Here is a 21,709-nt window from a genome sequence, read left to right as displayed (position 1 = left end):
TTGTGGCAAATTATGATCCATATATTAGTCATATATGTTAAATTATTTCCCTAAAGAGAAAACTCTGACAAGCAAAATTTCAAAATTGTTGTCAGTATTTAACTGCATTAAATTTTGAATTAAATTTTGTATCATTTTCATTCCTGTGTTCTATTGAGCAGTGAATCTGGTGTCATTACAAAGCCTTCAGTTAACATTTTGAGTGGTTCAGTGGTGAAATGCTATTAATAACTTTCTTATAAATTGTTATGTGATTTGATTTTTTTCAGGAATCTCTGATCCCAAAGACTTTATTCCTTCAGCTGGCTCCTTGTCTGACCAATCAGCTGGCTTTTGGAATACCACTGTGAGGATTGCAAATGGTGTGTGGGGGAGCTCAGGTAACCATAAGGCTGTCAAATAGTAATTATTATTATCCTATGAGTATGAACTGAAGATACCTGGAGTATTTTAATTTGTAATTATCATAATAAAATGTCTCCCTTGTCTTAATACAGCGCAGATTTGATAATAAGTTTATAATATTTTAGTCAACAAACTTCTATAGAGACATGATTATATAGGTATATTATTCCTTCAGAGCACAAAAACAATCCCTGATACTCTAAAGATGACAGGTTTCTTTAACCCTTTGAACCCAAAGAGTGACTAGCATCTAACTTCTCCCTACAATATCAACCCTGAGTCACGTGTTGGGGTCATGAGAATGAAGGAAATGATTATTAATTAAAGACAAGCTTTTGATCATTAAACAAAATCTCCTTGTCAGCACCTTAGGAAATGTGTAAAGAAAGTATGGAGAATATGCATTATGACACTTGGGTGTAAAGGATTAAATAGTGTTGAAGGAGTCAAACTGATTAGTAGAGTGGAGATGTTCATCAAAGGGTCTTACTCCTCTTTCCAGTACATGTTCAAGAGAAGCAATTACCCAATTGTAATGTTTCTTTCAGAGAACGCGCAGGTACACTTGATGACTCCATCTTTGTATTTTGGATCATATGGCATCAGCTACTCCTTCACCTCTTGCCAGTTCTGTAGAGAAGACAAATGGAGCCAAGCTCAGCCGACTTCTTATCGATGGTGGAACAACAGTTCTCAGGAGCATTTTCAATGGATATCATTCCCCAGCAAGTCTTTCAGCCGCGTTGAAAGCAAATTATTTAACTCTTCAAAATCTGTTGAGAAGAAGGATTCTACACAAACCTCAATGGGATCTATTGTTTCCTCCAAGCGGTGCTCCTCCAGACTCCCAAACATTTGATATCACTCTGTTATTCCAACTCTTAACCAACATTTGTGGTCTCTCCCCACCTCGCTCTGGGTGGCACACCAAACCACTTCCAAGTGACAACTCCCTTGAAGCAAATCTTGCTCGCATAAAGTTTTACCGCAATGAATTGTATGGCTATGTTACCACAACAGGTATTGCGGATCCAACTTTATTAACTCTGTGGCATGAGATCAGTGTCGTCCTTGTTGCTCTTGGCTTGCGGCAGGCAGAAATTGATAGATTGAAGGCTGAGCATTGTGGAGAGCAAGAGTTCTTAGATGCGTTGCTTGAGTGGGCTGATTCTGAGAAAGATATAAAATCACAGCAGACCAAAGTGCTGCAAACTATTGATGAAAGTAAAGCAAAGCTGGTAGAAGTTCATCAGTTGCAGAAGAACTTGCAAGAATCTGTCAGTATTGTGCATCAGAGCCAACTTCAAGACAGTAGAGCTATTCAGGATACCAAGATAACAGTTGAAAAAGTCTGTGAGAAGCTTCAAACTTTGGAGGAGGCATCCCAGCACACCATTCAAAATTTGAATGACGAGAATGAGAGCATCAGGGATGACAAAGTCCTTGCGAAACTAGCAAACGTGGACAATTTAACTGAAATAAGACGCCATGCAAGCAGATATGTTGAGGGAACTCGTTTATCGATTCTTAAAGAAGTCGAGAGCTGGTTAGCTGACAAAAGTTCTCCAAATAGAGTGATTGTTATTAGCGGGAATGCTGGAATGGGAAAGTCTGTAATCTCAGCTGTCTTGTGCCAAAAGATGTTAGAGGCTGGACGATTGTCAGGGAGCCACTTCTGTCGGCATAACATGGCACGCCGAAGGAATCCCAAAGTGATGCTGCAGTCGTTGGCCTGTCAGCTCTCCGAATCGCTGCCAGAGTACAGGAAGGCTCTCGTGAAGAAGTTGTCGAGAAATGTGGGCGTTGAAATTGGAGACATGGAAGTGGAAGAACTGTTTGAATTCTTGTTTAAAGAACCCCTTTCAGATTTGAAAGATCCAGACTCTATCCATCTCATGGTTATAGATGGCTTAGACGAAAGTGAATACCAGGGGCGTAATGAGCTTTTAAATGTGATTGCGGATTACTTCAAGACGCTTCCGTGTTGGATACGATTTGTGGTAACAACGCGACCTGAAATGAACATCTCAGAAAAGATTCAAGACTTAAATCCCATGCAGCTGAACCCAAACGATCAAGAAAACTTGATGGACGTTAGGCTTTGCTTTCAAGAGCAACTGGAACATGTTCTGCAATCTGATTGCCAAGATACCATCTTAGAGAAGCTTGTTGAAAAGTCAGAAGGAGTCATGTTATATACCTATTACCTGGCAGAGTTCATTAAGAAGAATGCTGTGCGTATGAGTGCTGCTGAAGTGATGAACAGCGACTTGCCATCAGGTATTTCGTCCGTTTATCAAGACTACTTCAAACGCCTGAAAAATGAAATGCAGAAAGAACTAGGTATCACCGAAGAGCAATTCTTCGATTTTTTAAGTGCCATCGTGGCAGCAAGAGAACCATTACATGTCGAGTTTGTGTACAAGTTGTTCCTTTCAAAAGAATGGTCATCGGCTGATGAGCAAAAAGTACGAGACGCAGTTAATTGTATCTCGGCTCTTCTACCCATTGAGGGCGAGTGCATTAACTTCTTTCACAAGTCAGTCAAGGACTGGTTGGTTGAGGAGTCTGCTTCGAGGCAAAAGAAGTTTATTGTTAGCGGAAAAAAATGTCATCGCATCATTTCAAAGCTTTGCAGAGATGAACTAGATGAATTGAAACTTAAAGGGATCCAGAGTTCAACACTGAAACAGACGTCGAGGTATGCCTTGCAGCATGGTGTTCAGCATATACTTGAAGTAGAAGAGAATGCTCGTCCATGTAGCCTGGACGACATTGTAAAGAATTATATCTTGGACCTAGAATTGGTCTATGCAAAGCTAATTGTGAAGAGTACAGTAGCCATTGAAGATGTTCTTTGCGTACAAGAGAAGGAAAATACAAATGGTCTGTCAAAGAATTGCAGAGAAGCCCTTAAGACGTTATTGTTGCTGTCGCGGAAGCATTTAAGTACTCTTTCAAAACTTCCTTATGCCATCTTTCAAATTTTATTGAATGAAGGAGGACCTGAACTGTCTGCGGAGGCATTAAGCTTGCTAAACACCAAGTATGCGGACTTACCATATATGGAATATTTGCGAAAGAAGGAGGAAAGAACAGATGTTCTACTGCAGTTTGTTGCTTCAGATGAGGTGATCTCCTTTGATGTCTCACCAAATCAGGACTACCTGGTATGCGAGTGTGGGAATGAGACAATTCATCTGTGGTCGCTCCGTACTGGCCAGCTAATGTGGACACGCTCTGTGCTGTTTTCTGGTAGAAACACTCGTTTTGGGCGGTACACAATGACAGGCTTTTTTATAAAATTTTTCCGGTCAGTAGTTTTCCATCCAACCTTAGACCTGATCTTACAAGGGACTCTGTGTTGGGGTTATACCTTGGTCGGAGACGTGAAACCTCTTTTCCGTTCGAGCGAGTGCCGGTTCAAAGTTTGTTCAATATCTGGTGACAAAAGCACGATGCTGACTGACTGTCTGGACCAGTGGAATTGCGTTATCCAGTGGAGTCTAAAAGATGGAAGTGAAAGTAGTCGTTTTAAACACAAATGCGAAATTGTATCTTTTGCTTGGTCTGCCAGTGGAAGACGGATGGTGATCCTGGATTCTGACAAGTGCGCATACCTCATTGACATGAATGATGGAGTTGAGACTCTAATATGTGCTTCAGTCTCGTCACTATATGTTAAGTTAACTCCTGACTGCCGGTTTTTTTTCTGTTTACTTTGGGATGAACTTCATCGGTATCCGAAGCCCAAGCTTTTTTGTTTAGATATTGACAGGAACACTAAGTCAATGTATAGTTTGGATTGCATTTTTGGGACGAGTTCTTACCAGTACGCCTCGGAATTTGAAACTTGCAATGAGAGTGGTTTCCTATCAGGAGATCCCTTTTGGTATCCATCTGGAGGAATATTATTATCTGTGGATTTTGCACTTGTACTAGAAAAGCAGATGTTACTAAGAGTTTCCCATCACAGTGAAGTGATTGAAATGTGTCGCCTTAATGACGTAAGGGAGTGGAGAGGTGAGAGTAGCGATGAAGCGGGACTAAGCATAGAACCCGGTGACATTACGACAGAGAGAACCGAAAATAACGATCTAACGGAACATAACCTACCAGAAATCAACCATATGCTGGAACAGAAAGCTGAAATCGATGTTCTGTCAGGACAGAGAGCTGAAGTTGCTGATCCATCAGAACAGAGAGCTGAACTCGGTGGCCTAGTTGAACAGACAATGGAACGTAACAACTCTACGGAAAAGAGAGATGAACTTGATGACTTTGTGGGAGAACGAACGGAATTTAATGACCCACCAGAAAAGAGGTTCAAACTCGATGAAACCTCAGAACGATTGGAAACTGATCCATGCAGCTTATTAGGGAATGGAGCTGATCCTTATTCTAAAGGGGGTAAGTTTCCAAAGAAACTGTGGTGCTGTGTCGGAGGGAGAGTATAACAGGGTAATTTAGTATTACCAATTGAGTTGATAACGTAAACTGGCCATCGCTATTAAACTCTTTATGATGGCCAATTTACGTTATCAACGCAGTTGATAATACTTAATTGCCTAGATCTTTATTCTGTTCTCTCTTTCCTAGATGATCAGGAACAACAGGAACCTCTACTTGAGGACATGGAGGAAAACGGTTTTGTTGGATATGATCGCTTTCAAACAAGTTTTGTCGTTCATTTCTCTGTTGATGGTGACTCTCTTTATACCGTGGAAGGTACAAGGATCCAGCGAATAAATCTTGTGGCTGGCGATGTTTTAAGTAAAAGGATCAGAAAAGAGGAATGTATGATTTTTGCAGAGTGTTTAAATGTTGTGCCCGTCAAAAGAGGTGTCCTATTTCGAACAGTTAGTGACTCGCTTGAGTTGTGGAACCCTGAGTTGTCTGTTTGCATGAAAAGGTGGACTGAGTTTCCTGTCGATGATGTTGTACCCTTATCAGAGGAACGAGTCGCCTTGAAAACGAGAAATAACTTTGATTACAGATGGGAAGTCACCATTGTAGATACAACGAGTGAACAAATTGTGTCAAAGACTGCAAATTTTGATGGTATTTTTTTGGCATGTAATAATAAATGGGAAGTGCTAACCACCACTGGAAAGTCACTGCAGCTGTGGCGTGAAAACCGAGTGCTATGGGAAATTTCTATTAAGTTCGATCCATTTAACCTTGCAAGAGCTATTTTTTCTCCTACTGAAGAAAACGTCGTCACTTATGGTAGAGTTGGCTCTTGCGTCCTCGAAGCAGTTTCGGGAAAAGTGATTCGTCGATTGGAGAACCCGTATGTAGATGATATTAAGTTTATCAGTAACGAGGACTGCATTGTAAGCTTGAATGATCAAAGAGGTTTGTGTCTTCGATTATACAACGTTAAATCTGGTGATCTCCTCAGTGAAATTGTAGATCAACGACAATTTCGAAGTCTTGCAGTTTGTCCTCGTAAGCGCTTGGTCGCAATCGGCTTTAGACGCTCCAAGGACCATTTTGAAATCATTCAAGCGAAGCTGCCAGGCGACAAAGAAAAGACAAACATCGAAAGGTCAGTTGAAACAAAGTTTATTTGAAGACAGAAAAAGAATAATGTGGATAATAATATAATGTTAATAGTATTAATAGTAGTAAGAATAACAATGATACTTAATAATAATGTGATAATGATAACAATAATGATTGTACATGTAATAATAACGATAACAGTGGTAGTAAGAAAAGTTAAGATGATAATTATAACTATGACGATACTAATGATAAATAATGGTAATAGAACAGAGTGGAGTCCACTTCGGTCTGTAATCATATGAGAGATATGCAAAATCGGACGACCGCAAAGCAGGAGTCCGATTTGTCAATCACGAGTGTGATTACAGACACAATTGGACAACACAAAGTCCTATATCAATTTATCATAACCGTTACAATTTCCGAGGACAAAAAACACATTGAGGATAAAATCTCCGGTAGACACAATTTCTAAAGTGAAAAATTTCTCAATTTTGGAAATTCCACAGTTTTTTTTAGTGATAGTGGTTGTTGCTATGGTTGTTGTGATCAATTCTGTGATTGGTGGATTTGGCGGAAAGGACTCAGTATAATTGGACGCTTCAACTATCCGATCTCAGGTGTCCGATTACAGACAACTGTCCGGTTACAGCTGTACAGAATGATTTGTGAAAAATAACTACTGATCACTAGTTAATTTACTTAAAAATTCTCTCTTACTTGAGATGTTGCCTTTGACTTAACTTCTATTATTGAATTTTTACCTTAGGTTGAACCTCCCAGAGTAAGACATCTACAGAGATTTACAGTTTCGTTGCTGAATGGGAAAGACATTGTCAGAAAGGCTTTATTCCGCTGATTTCTTTGCATTCGAGTGGTTACGATCTTCTAGTCCCGACATCTGAACAGGAGAGACCGCTGATTGAGATTGGAGCGAGTACAAGAATGATTTTAGTGACAAAGCTGTTCAAGGTTTTAAATTATATTTTTCTTGTAGAGACTTCATAAACATTTTTAACTGTTCCTAGCGTAAACTTAAGACAAATATTTTACCCTGTAACTCCCATGAGTGACCAAGACAGAATTTCTCCTTCCAAAATCAATAGAATATCAACCAGATAAGTGATGAGAATAAAGAAAAATCTCAATTTGGGGATGAGTTGATTCAACACTAAAATCTCTGAATAACTTTATAAGAATTGTATGGTAGACTGTAAGGAGAATTGTAAATTGGATCTAGGAGTTAAAGGGTTAACGATATATTTTATTTCTCCTCTGGTGTTTAATCACCCAGCTACAAGCTGAGAAATTGTTTTATGGAAGCGGAGTGTAGTAAGCATCTCGTTTAGTGTTGATTTGCAACTCGTTTAACTCGTGAGATTAATTCCTCGAGGAAAACGAAAAAGGTATTGACAAAATGTAAAGTTCTCAGAAAGGCCTTAACTTCATTTTCTGCAAAAGTACTTGTACAGCTTTAGATTGTTAGAGAAGAAGAGAGAAAGAGCTTGTGGTATCACTGGTGATTCTCTCGTATTTTTCGTGTGAAAGAGGTACTTTCAACTGTGTGTAAATAAGAAGCCGACTAAATTTATAGCCATTTTATGTGTACATAGCTTATACCGGTCTTGTTTAAGATGGAACCAGAATGACCGCGAGGCAATCATTTTTCAACATTATTTCCAGGAAAAAAGAAGGATATTCAATGCGGTGATTCTGGATACAAATTAGTTTGCGTTGTTTTTGAAATTTGAAGACATTACTTAGTTTTTGAAAATACTTTCTTTTATCGGGAATGGGGGCTGTAGTCACTCAAAGTGAAGTAGTTTTACAATAAAATCAAAACGGAGAAGAGATTCAATGTCCAGTTGATGTGAAATTCTGTGGGCATAGCCCTAACCTCCAGTAGGTGGCTGTTACTAGTCATTTGGTAAGGTGCCCGTGTGAGTCAGGGTATCGTTGCATAGTCAAACGCACCAGGCTGGTGAGGGGTTGAAGCGTGTTGACCCTTTTCTACTCCCCCCCACTGGGCCCTAACCGCCTGACTTTGTGAAGGGTTGGGGGGAGGGGTGAAGCTTCAGAAAAATTTTCTTCTGGGCTGCTCTATTTATAAGTTTCAACCAAAAAGGGGGAACTCTTTTAGACATCTTTTGAATCAGGAAGTCTCCCTCTCTAATTTCCTTACAATTATGAATGAGAGAAAAAATTAAAAAGCAAACGAACATACACAAAACATATTTTGTGAAATAAAATAGTCAAACCACTTATCTCAGGAAACCCCACAAGTTAAGAGTAGAAAAAAAACCTCACTCGTTCCTAATTTAAATCTTCGTGAAGATGTGCTCCTTCATGGTATAGAAGACACAGGAAACAATAATAGAACATCACATCATCAACCTATTGCACATATTGGTTTCCTTGTTCTTTGGGTTTTTTTTTTGTTTGTTTTTTTATTGTGCTACGTCATCAGTGTCCGTCTACATCAAGTTAGAGCCTGAAATTTAAGGGCGTCACCACACAGTCCATGACTCGGGGCACTGACAGGAGGACACCCTTACACCAGAATGTATATTCTCCGTAATGTTCACTATTTACTTTCTTAGGTACGGACACGGAGAATTTGTTAAACAATCATTTCGTCTATTCTTGATTCAGGGGTGATCTTTAACCCTTTAACCTTACGAGTGACCAGCTTCTAATTTCTCCTTACAATATCACCCCTGAATCAAACATTAAGGTTACGAGAATCAAGGAAATGATCCCCAACTTATAAAGCTCTTGATTTTTATACAAATTCTCCTCGTCAGCGCTTCAGGAAATGTATATAGAACAGTATGGAGAATATGCAGACTGATATTAGGGGGTAAAGGATTGAGGAAAAATTATATACCGATTGCTCAATACTCACGAGCAAGGAGTTAAGATATAACTTATTAACTTTTACTATTTTTATCATCCAATCACAGATCGGAGCCATTCCTGTATTTAGTCGCTTGTGTCCTTTTGTCATGACGACATGTTATTTTGTGTCAATACTCTCCGTATTCGCCCGTCAGATCCCGCGCTAGTTCCAGTCTCTTGGTTCTCCGCACTCGACCCAAGTGTAGTAGCAGATTGCTTCGGTAGGCATATTTCCCACAACGAGGCGTGCTCTTGGTTTGCTATTGTTTCTCTTGGTAAAACTGAACTTTTTTGTTACCAGCGAGGTTAGTCAGCATATAATTATGAGTGGTCTATCTATTTTCAGAAATATGTAAGCCTGATGTATGTTAGTTTGGCTGGTTTTTACTTGAGTCAGGCTCGTTTCCGCGTTCGATTTCTACGCTCGTGGTTCGTGATTTACATCAGTTTTTCGGTGAAGTTTTTGTGCTTAAGGGTAAAAAACATAAGTGTTTCGTAATAATGTCTTCTAGGCTTTGTGCTGAGGGTAATATCAGAGAAATCAGGATCATCAGGTTAGCTACACAACCATTTTAAATCATCTACTAAAGGTAGGCATCGTTTTTGATGATACAAGTGAGTACGATTGAAAATAATACACCCAATTGACTGCTACCGTGTCCGTTGAAATGTGGATGTGAGCTATCCCAATCTTTCATGCTGCTTCCAATAGTAACTTTCCCTAGGAACGCTTTCCTATTGATATCAACCAAGTGATTTGGTTTACATTCCTTCGTGTTTTATGTAATAATAATAATAATGATGATGATAAAAATAATAATAATAATAATATATAAATATATAAGTATATATATGGATAGATATTGACTAGGATATTAGGTTTAGTTATGACATGGCCTCAAGGCTATGCTTAGCGCCCTACTGTGCCATTAGGTTTTAAGGAATTAAGATGTGTAACACTGCTGATATAATGATAATTACATCTTTAGCTAGGGTAAACCCGTCAACAATTGCTGATATCAATGAGTGTCCTAGTAAATTATACAAAACAATACTGAAGTGAATAAAACTTAGGTAAAACTAAAATATAAATCATAATTGAAGATAATTATTAAAGAAACTAAATATGTAAATGTGATGATGAAAAATCATTAAAAAAATGATCCTATTTTTGATTTAAATATTAATGATGACTTAATTGATTTTAATTCAGGTGACAAATCATTCCTTAGTGCATAGGACTCAATATTCCTGTCCTCAGGTGAGGGTTTGGTAGATCTTTAAAATATTTATAATTTCAGTGGTTAATATTTCACAGACATACCTTAGTATAATGGAAGTTAGCAAATTGGACAGATTTCTCTGAGCAGTAATGTTTTAGGTTTAGTTTTCTCTTATGCAGCATAATCAATTCAGAGCTTCAACATTCCCCTCCCAGGCAATACCCCTGGCATTTAAACTTTTGAAGATTGGTTTGTTCAAGTTCCATGTCTACTTATGTGTAGGACAAACAGCAACTTAAACATAAAGACACATGCATCTATATTTCCAATAATTTACATTGCGTGATTCCAAAAATAATTTCTATGATTAGTTTGGTGGTAAGGCAAAACACTTTTGAAAAACTTGAATCCTTGAAGCATTTTCATGCCACAGATATCTGGTTCAATAGCATTTTAGCTTCACAACTGTGTGCCAAAATTTGACCCAAGTTAATCTTAAGCCAGGGTTAGGTTTGGGAACTGTAGTGTTTCATCTTGTCTCCTACATTCACCCCACTGGTGTAACTAGATGCAAATGTATTTCATACCTTGCATTTTATTAAAGCCAGTGTCCAAATAGTTTGAGTTAGACCCTAGGTCTTTGCATTTCATGGTTCAATGCCTTACCTTCTGGCTTGAGAGAACATTTTAACTCTTAAATGCTTGAGAGTGCCATATGGCAAAAGATACCATTACATGCTCAATATTTCATCATTTTTCTGAAATTTTCACAACTAAAAGGTCCTAGAAAGATCTGCACATTAAAGATATAAAATCAAGGCCCCCTCCAATACTTGATATACCACTCCTGCAACTTTTAGAACTTTTTTCTCTGTACTGTTTTGGTCAAGTTGATATCTTATAACAATGGATGCTCTGAGAACTGCAATTTAAGCTGTAGTTTAGTGGTATACCCTATATGTACCTGGAAAAAGAAAAGTTTTGTTTTCCATTTTTCAGTCTTGACACTTCTCTGTCTTTTCAGTTACCACCTCCACACCTGTTGGTGTCATTTATAGCATAACCCAAAAATACCTTTTAAATGATTTATTACACTTGGTCTAAAGGTTCATTATTCTCATTTTAAAAAATTTGGCATTTCTTTTTGGCAGTAAAACAAAGTAGGCCAGAATTAAGTTCATATGTGACATGCACACTGTATTCTGCAAGGATCAGCTATTTGCAAAGCGTCATGAGAGAATAAGAAAGATGATAAATTTTGATTTTGTCGTGGAATGAAGATTATTCATTGCTTTGCTGTGGGATTTGTTTTATACTTAAAGTGTTTTTAAAAAATAATTTAATGTACACTTCAAAATGTCAATCTAAATTGCTACTCATTTGTAAGGATCAATATACAGATTATTGTATGATGGTTATTTGTTTGTTAGGTGCACTGAAAATTTTCCTTTCCCATGGAAAAAAGATCTAAAACTGGGAGTACATCTTATGTCAAAGTGTTTTGGTGCATCCTTTTCACAGTGTTTGTTCATCATTTAAATTGATTTTTAGCTTTACTCTAAGTTGGTTGACAGAATTTTCTCTCTCACTGTGCATGTGTGAACCACTAAGACTGATGATGGGTCTTTTAACTGACATGTTGACATTGTGAGTTTCTCAAATTTCGGGTTATTGTTGCAACTGGAAACTTATTACAACTGAATAAATGCAATATTGCCCACCTGAGAGGGCTTTAATTAACAAATGTATTACTGCTCAAAAAAGTGTCACAGAACTATGCAGGTAAAAAAAACTAAGAACAAGTGGTACACATTTAACTTTTTAACCTCCAATTGTGATCAGCATCAAATTTCCCTCTACAATATCACCTGTGAATTAAACATTAAGGTTATGAGGATAAAAGAGATAATCACCAACTGTAGAAGCTCTTGATTGTTAAGCAAATTCTCCTTTCAGCATCATAGGAAATGTTTAGATAATTGTAAGGAGAATATTCATACTGATGTTAGGGTGTAAAGGGTTAAAAGTTCTGAAAATAAAAAATTGGCCAGGTCTGAATTAATTGTGATGAGCACAATACATTGCAATGCAATGTTTGCTTATTAAATATGCCAGAAAAAGGTAAAAAATAGTAATTTTTTCTTTGAAAGTATTGCATAAGAAATTTTCATGGGTTTCATTTCGTAAGATATGTTGCTCTTGCTTGGGTTATGCTGTCAGGGTCACAATAAAGAATGTATACATAACCAACAGTAAGAAAATGTTCACTCTCTTTGTGTGTGATCCTGTTACATGTAATGTGGTTATTTTATAAGGAAAATGTCATTGTGACTTATGAGCAGTCAAAAGTAGTGGGGTGCCTCTTCTGACCAAACATTAGCTCTTTGGAGTTTCCTGTTGGTAGATAACAAGAGAGATTTAGGCTTCCATGCCCTTCTAGCGGCAGTAATTTTGATGGGGTAATGACATACTTTCTAAAAACTTCTTTCTTCTTTTAACTTAAGACCCTGCTCTAGAATTGGCTTGTAATGCTTCTATTGCTGATGTAAACCAATGCTGAGGGAACTCAGTATTAAAATTATATGAATTTATTATATATTACAATTAAACACAATGTTGTTTAGGTTTTGGATAAAAATCTTGTGGCAAATTATGATCCATATATTAGTCATATATGTTAAATTATTTCCCTAAAGAGAAAATTCTAACAAGCAAAATTTAAAAATTGGTGTCAGTATTTAACTGCATTAAATTTTGAATTAAATTTTTGTATCATTTTCATTCCTGTGTTGTATTGAGCAGTGAATCTGGTGTCATTACAAAGCCTTCAGTTAACATTTTGAGTAGTTCAGCAGTGAAATACTATTAATAACTTTCTTATAAATTGTTATGTGATGTGATTTTTTTCAGGAATCTCTGATCCCAAAGACTTCATTCCTTCAGCTGGCTCCTTGTCTGACCAATCAGCTGGCTTTTGGAATACCACTGCGAGGATTGCAAATGGTGTGTGGGGGAGCTCAGGTAACCATAAGGCTGTCAAATAATAATCATTATTATCCTATGAGTATGAACTGAAGATACCTGGAGTATTTTAATTTGTAATTATCATAATAAAATGTCTCCCTTGTCTTAATACAGCGCAGATTTGATGATAAGTTTATAATATTTTAGTCAATAAACTTCTATAGAGACACGATTATATAAGTACATTATTCCTTCAGAGCACAAAAACAATCCCTGATACTCTAAAGATGACAGGTTTCTTTAACCCTTTGAACCCAAAGAGTGACTAGCATCTAACTTCTCCCTACAATATCACCCCTTAGTCACGTGTTAGGGTCATGAGAATGAAGGAAGTGATTATTAATTAAAGAAAAGTTTTTGATCAGTAAACAAAATCTCCTTGTCAGCACCTTAGGAAATGTGTAAAGAAAGTATGGAGAATATGCATTATGACACTTGGGTGTAAAGGATTAAATAGTGTTGAAGGAGTCAAACTGATTTAGTAGAGTGGAGATGTTCATCAAAGGTTCTTACTCCTCTTTCCAATACATGTCTAAGAGAAGCAATTACCCAATTGTAATGTTTCTTTCAGAAAGCGTGCAGGTACACCTGATGACTCCATCTTTGTATTTTGGATCATATGGCATCAGCTACTCCTTCACCTCTTGCCAGTTCTGTAGAGAAGACAAATGGAGCCAAGCTCAGCCGACTTCTCATCGATGGTGGAACAACAGTTCTCAGGAGCATTTTCAATGGATATCATCCCCCAGCAAGTCTTTCAGCCGCATTGAATGCAAACTATTTGACACTAAAAAATCTGTTGAAAAGAAAGATTCTACACAAACCTCAATGGGATCTATTGTTTCCTCCAAGCGGTGCTCCTCAAGATACCCAAACATTTGATATCACTCTTTTATTCCTTCTCTTAACCAATATTTGTGGTCTCTCCCCACCCCGCTCTGGGTGGCACACTAAACCACCTCTAAGTGACAACACCCTTAAAGCAAATCTTGCTCGCATAAAGTTTTACCGCAATGAATTGTATGGCCATGTTACCACAACTGGTATTGCTGATCCAACTTTCTCAACTCTGTGGCAGGAGATCAGTGCTGTCCTTGTTGCTCTTGGCTTGCAGCAGGCAGAAATTGACAGATTGAAGGCTGAGCATTGTGGAGAGCAAGAGTTCTTAGATGCGTTGCTTGAGTGGGCTGATTCTGAGAAAGATATAAAATCACAGCAGACCAAAGTGCTGCAAACTATTGATGAAAGTAAAGCAAAGCTGGTAGAAGTTCATCGGTTGCAGAAGAACTTGCAAGAATCTGTCAGTATTGTGCATCAGAGCCAACAGCAAGACACTAGAGCCATTCAAGATAACTTTGGAAAAGTCTGTGAGAAGCTTCAAACTTTGAAGGAGGTATCCCAGCACACCATTCAAATTTTGAATAACGAGAAGGAGAGCATCAGAGATGACGAAGTCCTTGCGAAACTAGCAAACGTGGATAATTTAAGTGAAATTACAGGCCATGCAAGCAGATATGTTGAGGGAACTCGGTTATCGATCATTGCAACAGTTGAGAGATGGTTAGACAACAAAAGTTCTCCAAATAGAGTGATTGTTATTAGTGGAAATGCGGGGATGGGAAAGTCTGTAATCTCAGCTGTCTTGTGCCGAAGGATGTTAGAGGCTGGAAGATTGTCAGGGAGCCACTTCTGTCGGCATAACAAGGCACGCCGAAGGAATCCCAAAGTGATGTTGCAGTCCTTAGCCTGTCAGCTTTCAGACTCGCTTCCAGAGTACAGGAAGGCTATCGTGAAGAAGTTGTCGAGAAATGTGGGCGTTGAAATTGGAGACATGGAAGTGGAAGAACTGTTTGAATTCTTGTTTAAAGAACCTCTTTCAGATTTGAAAGATCCAGACTCTATCCATCTCATGGTTATAGATGGCTTAGACGAAAGTGAATACCAGGGACGTAATGAGCTTTTAAATGTGATTGCGGATTACTTTAAGACGCTTCCGTGTTGGATACGATTTGTGGTAACAACGCGACCTGAAATGAACATCTTAGAGAAGATTCAAGACTTAAATCCCATACAGCTGAACCCAAACGATCCAGAAAACTTGATGGACGTTAGGCTTTGCTTTCAAGAGCAACTGGAACATGTTCTGCAATCTAATTGCCAAGATACCATCTTAGAGAAGCTTGTTGAAAAGTCAGAAGGAGTCATGTTATATACCTATTACCTGACAGAGTTCATTAAGAAGAATGCTGTGCATATGAGTGCTGCTGAAGTGATGAACAGCGACTTGCCATCAGGTATTTCGTCCGTTTATCAAGACTACTTCAAACGCCTGAAAAATGAAATGCAGAAAGAACTAGGTATCACCGAAGAGCAATTCTTCGATTTTTTAAGTGCCATGGTGGCAGCAAGAGAACCATTACCTGTCGAGTTTGTCTACAAGTTGTTCCTTTCAAAAGAATGGTCATCGGCTGATGAGCAAAAAGTACGAGACGCAGTTGATTGTATCTCGGCTCTTCTACCTATTGAGGGCGAGCGCATTAACTTCTTTCACAAGTCAGTCAAGGACTGGCTGGTTGAGGAGTCTACTTCGAGGCAAAAGAAGTTTATTGTTAGCGGAAAAGAATGTCATCGCGTCATTGCAAAGCTTTGCAGAGATGAACTAGATGATTTGAAACTTAAAGGGATCCAGAGTTCAACACTGAAACAGACGTCGAGGTATGCCTTGCAGCATGGTGTTCAGCATATGCTTGAGGTAGAAGAGAATGCTCGTCCATGTAGCCTCGACGACATTGGAAAGAATTATGTTTTGGACCTAGAATTGGTCTATGCAAAGCTAACTGTGAAGAGTACAGCAGCCACTGAAGATGTTCTTTGCCTACGAGAGAAGGAAAATACAAATGGTTTGTCAAAGAATTGCAGAGAAGCCCTTGAGAAGTTATTGTTGCTGTTGCGGAAGCATTTAAGTACTCTTTCAAAACTTCCTTATGCCATCTTTCAAATCTTGTTGAATGAAGGAGGACCTGAACTGTCTGCAGAGGCATTAAGCTTGCTAAACACCAAGTATACGGACTTACCATATATGGAATATTTGCGAAAGAAGGAGGAAAGAACATGTGTTCTACTGCGGTTTTTTGCTTCTGGTATAGTGATCTGCTTTGATGTCTCACCAAATCTGGACTACCTGGTATGCGAGTGTTCGAATGACACAATTCATCTGTGGTCGCTCCGTACTGGACAGCCAATGTGGATACGTTCTGCGCTGGTATCAAACATTGATTTTCAGGATCACCTAGGGAATGCATGGGATTGCATTTTCCCATTTTTCCGGTCAGTAGTTTTCCATCCAACCTTAGACCTGATCTTACAAGGGACTCTGTGTCAAGGTTATACCTTGGTCGGAGACGTGAAATCTCTTTTCCGTTCGAGCGAGTGCCGGTTCTTAGTTTGTTCAATATCTGGTGACAAAAGCACGATGCTGACTGACTGTCTGGACGGGAGGAATTGCGTCATCCAGTGGAGTCTTAAAGATGGAAGTGAAATTAGTCGTTTTACACACAAATGCGAAATTTTATCTTTTGCTTGGTCTGCTAGTGGAAGACGGATGGTGATCGTCGATTCTGACAAGTGCGCATACCTCATTGACATGAATGATGGATTTGAGACTCTAATATGTCCTTCGGTCTGGACACGATGTGTTAAATTAACTCCTGACTGCCGGTTTTTTTTCTGTTTACTTTCGGATGAGGATGAACATGATTGGGATTCGGAGCCCAAGCTTTTTTGTTTAGATATTGACAGGAACACATATAGTTTGGATTGCATTTTTGGGACGAGTTCCTGCCAGTACGCCGCGGAATTTGAAACTTGCAATGGGAGTGGTTTCTTATCAGGAGATCCCTTTTGGTGTCCATCTGGAGAAATATCCTCACTTGTGGATTTTGCACTTGTACTAGAAAAGCAGATGTTACTAAGAGTTTCCCCTCACAGTAAAGTGATTGAAATGTGTAGCCTTAACGACGTAAGGGAGTGGAGGTGTGAGAGTGGCGATGAAGTGGGACAAAGCATAGAACCCGGTGACATTACGACAGAGAGAACCGAAAATAACGATCTAACGGAACATAACCTACCAGAAACCAACCATATGCTGGAACAGAAAGCTGAAATCGATGTTCTGTCAGGACAGAGAGCTGAAGTTGCTGATCCATCAGAACAGAGAGCTGAACTCGGTGACCTAGTTGAACAGACAATGGAACGTAACAACTCTACGGAAAAGAGAGATGAACTTGATGACTTTGTGGGTGAACGAACGGAATTTAATGACCCACCAGAAAAGAGGCTCGAACTCGATGAACTGTCAGAACGATCGGAAACTGATCCATGCAGCTTATTAGGGAATGGAGCTGATCCTTATTCTAAAGGGGGTAAGTTTCCAAAGAAACTGTGGTGCTGTGTCGGAGGGAGAGTATAACAGGGTAATTTAGTATTACCAATTGAGTTGATAACGTAAACTGGCCATCGCTATTAAACTCTTTATGGTGGCCAATTTACGTTATCAACGCAGTTGATAATACTTAATTGCCCAGATCTTTATTCTGTTCTCTCTTTCCTAGCTGATCAGGAACAACAGGAACCTCTACTTGAGGACATGGAGGAAAACGGTTTTGTTGGAGATGATCTCTTTCCAACAAGTTTTGACGTTCATTTCTCTGTTGATGGTGACTCTCTTTATATCGTGGAAGGTACAAGGATCCAGCGAATAAATCTTGTGGCTGGCGATGTTTTAAGTAAAAGGATCAGAAAAAAGGAATATATGACTTTTGCACAGTCTTTAAGTGTTGTGCCCGTCAAAAGAGGTGTCCTATTTCGAACAGTTAGTGGCTCGCTTGAGTTGTGGAACTCTGATTTGTCTGTTTGCATGAAAAGGTGGACTGAGTTTCCTGTCGATGATGTTGTACCCTTATCAGAGGAACGAGTCGCCTTGAAAACGAGGAATAACTTTGATGACAGATGGGAAGTCACCATTCTAGATACAACGAGTGAACAAATTGTGTTAAAGATTGCAAATTTTGATGGTATTTTTTTGGCATGTAATAATAAATGGGAAGTGCTAACCACCACTGATAGAGAGTCACTGCAGCTGTGGCGTGAAAACCGGGTGCTATGGGAACATTCTATTGAGTTCAATCCATTTGGCCTTCCAAGGGCTATTTTTTCTCCTTCTGAAGAAAACGTTGTCACTTATGGTATACCTGGCTCTTACGTCCTCGACGCAGTTTCGGGAAAAGTGATTCGTCAATTGGAGAACCCGTATGTAGATGATATTAAGTTTATCAGTAACGAGGACTGCATTGTAGTCATGAATGATCTAAGAGGTTTATGTCTTCAGTTATACAACGTTAAATCTGGTGATCTCCTCAGTGAAATTGTAGAGGGACGACGATTTCGAAGTCTTGCAGTTTGTCCTCGTAAGCGCTTGGTCGCAATTGCCTTTGAACACTACGAGGACCATTTTGAAATCATTCAAGCGAAGCTGCCAGGCGACAAAGAAAAGACAAACATCGAAAGGTCAGTTGAAACAAAGTTTATTTGAAGACAGAAAAATACTAATGTGGATAATAATATAATGTTAATATTAGTAAGAATAACAATGATACTTAATAATAATGTGATAATGATAACAATAATAATGATTGTACATGTAATAATAACGATAACAGTGGTAGTAAGAAAAGTTATGATGATAATTATAACTATAATGATACTACCGATAAATAATGGTAATAGAACAGAGTGGAGTCCGCTTCGGTCTGTAATCATACGAGAGATTAGCAAAATCGGACGACCGCAAAGCAGGAGTCCGATTTGTCAATCACGAGTGTGATTATAGACACAATTGGAGGACACAAAGTCCTATATCAATTTATCATAACCGTTACAATTTCCGAAGACAACAAACGCATTGAGGACAAATTTCTCCGGTAGAGACAATTTCTAAAGATAAAATTTTTTCAATTTTGGAAATTCCACAGTTTTTTTTTAGTGTTAGTGGTTGTTGCTATGGTTTGAAGTTTATATGAAATAATTCATATTTGTACTGCGGTTGTAGATGAAAGTGAAATGTGATCATCGCAGTAAATTTTCCAATTTAAGCAATTGGAAAGAAGAAGCCTGAAAAAAAAAAAAAAAAATCAGGGCTTCAACGGGATTCGAACCCGTGACCTCCGCGATACCGGTGCGATGCTCTACCAACTGAGCTATGAAGCCACACATTGGGAGCGAGGTCAATTTATTGAGTTCATATCTTCCCGTGCAGTGAAATGATGTGAAGTTTATATGAAATAATTCATATTTGTACTGCGGTTGTAGATGATACCGCACCGGTATCGCGGAGGTCACGGGTTCGAATCCCGTTGAAGCCCTGATTTTTTTCAGGCTTCTTCTTTCCAATTGCTTAAATTGGAAAATTTACTGCGATGATCACATTTCACTTTCATCTACAACCGCAGTACAAATATGAATTATTTCATATAAACTTCACATCATTTCACTGCACGGGAAGATATGAACTCAATAAATTGACCTCGCTCCCAATGTGTGGCTTCATAGCTCAGTTGGTAGAGCATCGCACCGGTATCGCGGAGGTCACGGGTTCGAATCCCGTTGAAGCCCTGATTTTTTTCAGGCTTCTTCTTTCCAATTGCTTAAATTGGAAAATTTACTGCGATGATCACATTTCACTTTCATGTTGCTATGGTTGTTGTGATCAATTATGTGATTGGTGGATTTGGCGGAAAGGACTCAGTATAATTGGACGCTACAACTATCCGATCTCAGGTGTCCGATTACAGACAACTGTCTGGTTACAACTGTACAGAATGATTTGTGAAAAGTAACTACTGATCACGAGTTAATTTGCTAAAAATACTCTCTTACTTGAGATGTTGCCTTTGACTTAACTTCTATTGTTGAATTTTTACCTTAGGTTGAACCTCCCAGAGTAAGACATCTACAGAGATTTACAGTTTCGTTGCTGAATGAGAAAGACATTGTCAGAAAGGCTGTATTCCGCTATTTCTTTGCATTCGAGTGGTTACGATCTTCTAGTCCCAACATCTGAACAGGAGAGACCGCTGATCAAGATTGGAGCGAGTACAAGAATGATTTTAGTGACAAAGCTGTTCAAGGTTTTAAATTATATTTTTCTTGTAGAGACTTCATAAACATTTTTAACTGTTCCTAGCGTAAACTTAAGACAAACATTTAACGCTGTAACTCCCATGATTGACCAAGACAGAATTTCTCCTTACAAAATCAATAGAATATCAACCAGATAAGTGATGAGAATAAAGAAAAATCTCAATTTGGGGATGAGTTGATTCAACACTAAATTCTCTGTATAACTTTATAAGAATTGTATGGTAGACTGTAAGGAGAATTATAAATTGGATCTAGGAGTTAAAGGGTTAACGATATATTTTATTTCTCCTGTGGTGTTTAATCACCCAGCTACAAGCTGAGAAATTGTTTTATGGAAGCGGAGTGTAGTAAGCATCTCGTTTAGTGTTGATTTGCAACTCGTTTAACTCGTGAGATTAATTCCTCGAGGAAAATGAAAAAGGTATTGACAAAATGTACAGTTCTCAGAAAGGCCTTAACTTCATTTTCTGCAAAAGTACTTGTACAGCTTTAGATTGTTAGAGAAGAAGAGAGAAATAGCTTGTGGTACCACTGGTGATTCTCTCGTATTTTTCGTGTGAAAGAGGCACTTTCAACTGTGTGTGAATAAGAAACCAGCTAAATTTAAATCAATTTTTATGTGTACATAACTTATACCGGTCTAGTTGAAGATGGAACCAGAATGACCGCGAGGCAATCATTTTTCAACATTATTTCCAGGAAAATAAAAGGATATTCAATGCGGTGATTCTGGATACAAATTAGTTTGCGTTGTTTTTGAAATTTGAAGACATTACTTAGTTTTTGAAAATACTTTCTTCTATCGGGAATGGGGCCTGTAGTCACTCAAAGTGAAGTAGTTTTACAATAAAATCAAAACGGAGAAGAGATTCAATGTCCAGTTGATGTGAAATTCTGTGGGCATAGCCCTAACCTCCAGTAGGTGGCTGTTACTAGTCATTTGGTAAGGTGCCCGTGTGAGTCAGGGTATCGTTGCATAGTCAAACGCACCAGGCTGGTGAGGGGTTGAAACGTGTTGACCCTTTTCTACTTCCCCCCCACTGGGCCCTAACCGCCTGACTTTGTGAAGGGTTGGGCGGAGGGGGGGGAGGGGTGAAGCTTCAGAAAAATTTTGTTCTGGGCTGCTCTATTTATAAGTTTCAACCAAAAAGGGGAACTCTTTTAGACACCTTTTGAATCAGGAAGTCTCCCTCTCTAATTTCCTTACAATTATAAATGAGAGAAAAAGTTAAAAAGCAAACGAACATACACAAAACATATTTTGTGAAATAAAATAGTCAAACCAGTTATCTCAGGAAACCCCACAAGTTAACAGTAGAAAAAAAACCTCACCCGTTCCTAATTTGAATCTTCGTGAAGATGTGCTCCTTCATGGTATAGAAGACACAGGAAACAATAATAGAACCTCATATCATCAACCTATTGCACATACTGGTTTCCTTGTTCTTTGG

General features: G+C 38.5%; 3 protein-coding genes across 6 annotated transcripts in view; all 3 read left to right on the top strand.

Moving 5' to 3' along the window:
- The window catches only part of LOC149039655 (uncharacterized), a 34,599-nt gene extending 26,837 nt beyond the window's left edge, over positions 1–7,762 (top strand). For 2 of the 3 annotated variants that reach the window (XM_089183545.1, XM_089183544.1), the window contains 4 exons: positions 270–380; positions 954–4,815; positions 5,005–5,956; positions 6,686–7,762. In XM_089183545.1, coding sequence (XP_089039671.1) covers positions 1,002–4,815; positions 5,005–5,956; positions 6,686–6,704 — 4,785 coding nt within the window. In that variant the 5' untranslated portion in view covers positions 270–380; positions 954–1,001 and the 3' untranslated portion in view covers positions 6,705–7,762. The remainder of the gene's footprint in view (positions 1–269; positions 381–953; positions 4,816–5,004; positions 5,957–6,685) is intronic. The other variant, XM_089183546.1, reaches the window with a different exon arrangement.
- The window catches only part of LOC149039648 (uncharacterized), a 118,839-nt gene that overhangs the window by 20,755 nt on the left and 76,375 nt on the right, over positions 1–21,709 (top strand). The gene's annotated exons all lie outside the window — the stretch shown is intronic.
- On the top strand, positions 9,038–21,123 carry LOC149039654 (uncharacterized). Of its 2 annotated transcripts, none has more exons than XM_089183548.1 (5): positions 9,038–9,404; positions 12,948–13,058; positions 13,633–17,482; positions 17,672–18,626; positions 20,044–21,123. In XM_089183548.1, the coding sequence occupies exons 3-5, from the start codon at positions 13,681–13,683 to the stop codon at positions 20,060–20,062; spliced, it is 4,776 nt and encodes a 1,591-aa protein (XP_089039674.1). In that variant the 5' UTR covers positions 9,038–9,404; positions 12,948–13,058; positions 13,633–13,680; the 3' UTR covers positions 20,063–21,123. The 2 variants fall into 2 exon arrangements, with proteins under 2 accessions (XP_089039674.1, XP_089039673.1); XM_089183547.1 differs by lacking the exon at positions 9,038–9,404 and adding an exon at positions 10,003–10,075.

Source organism: Pocillopora damicornis, chromosome 9 (genome assembly GCF_964200805.1).
Source record: "Pocillopora damicornis chromosome 9, jaPocDami1.2, whole genome shotgun sequence".
Lineage (NCBI taxonomy): Eukaryota > Metazoa > Cnidaria > Anthozoa > Scleractinia > Pocilloporidae > Pocillopora > Pocillopora damicornis.
This window is presented reverse-complemented; position numbering and strand designations above follow the sequence as displayed.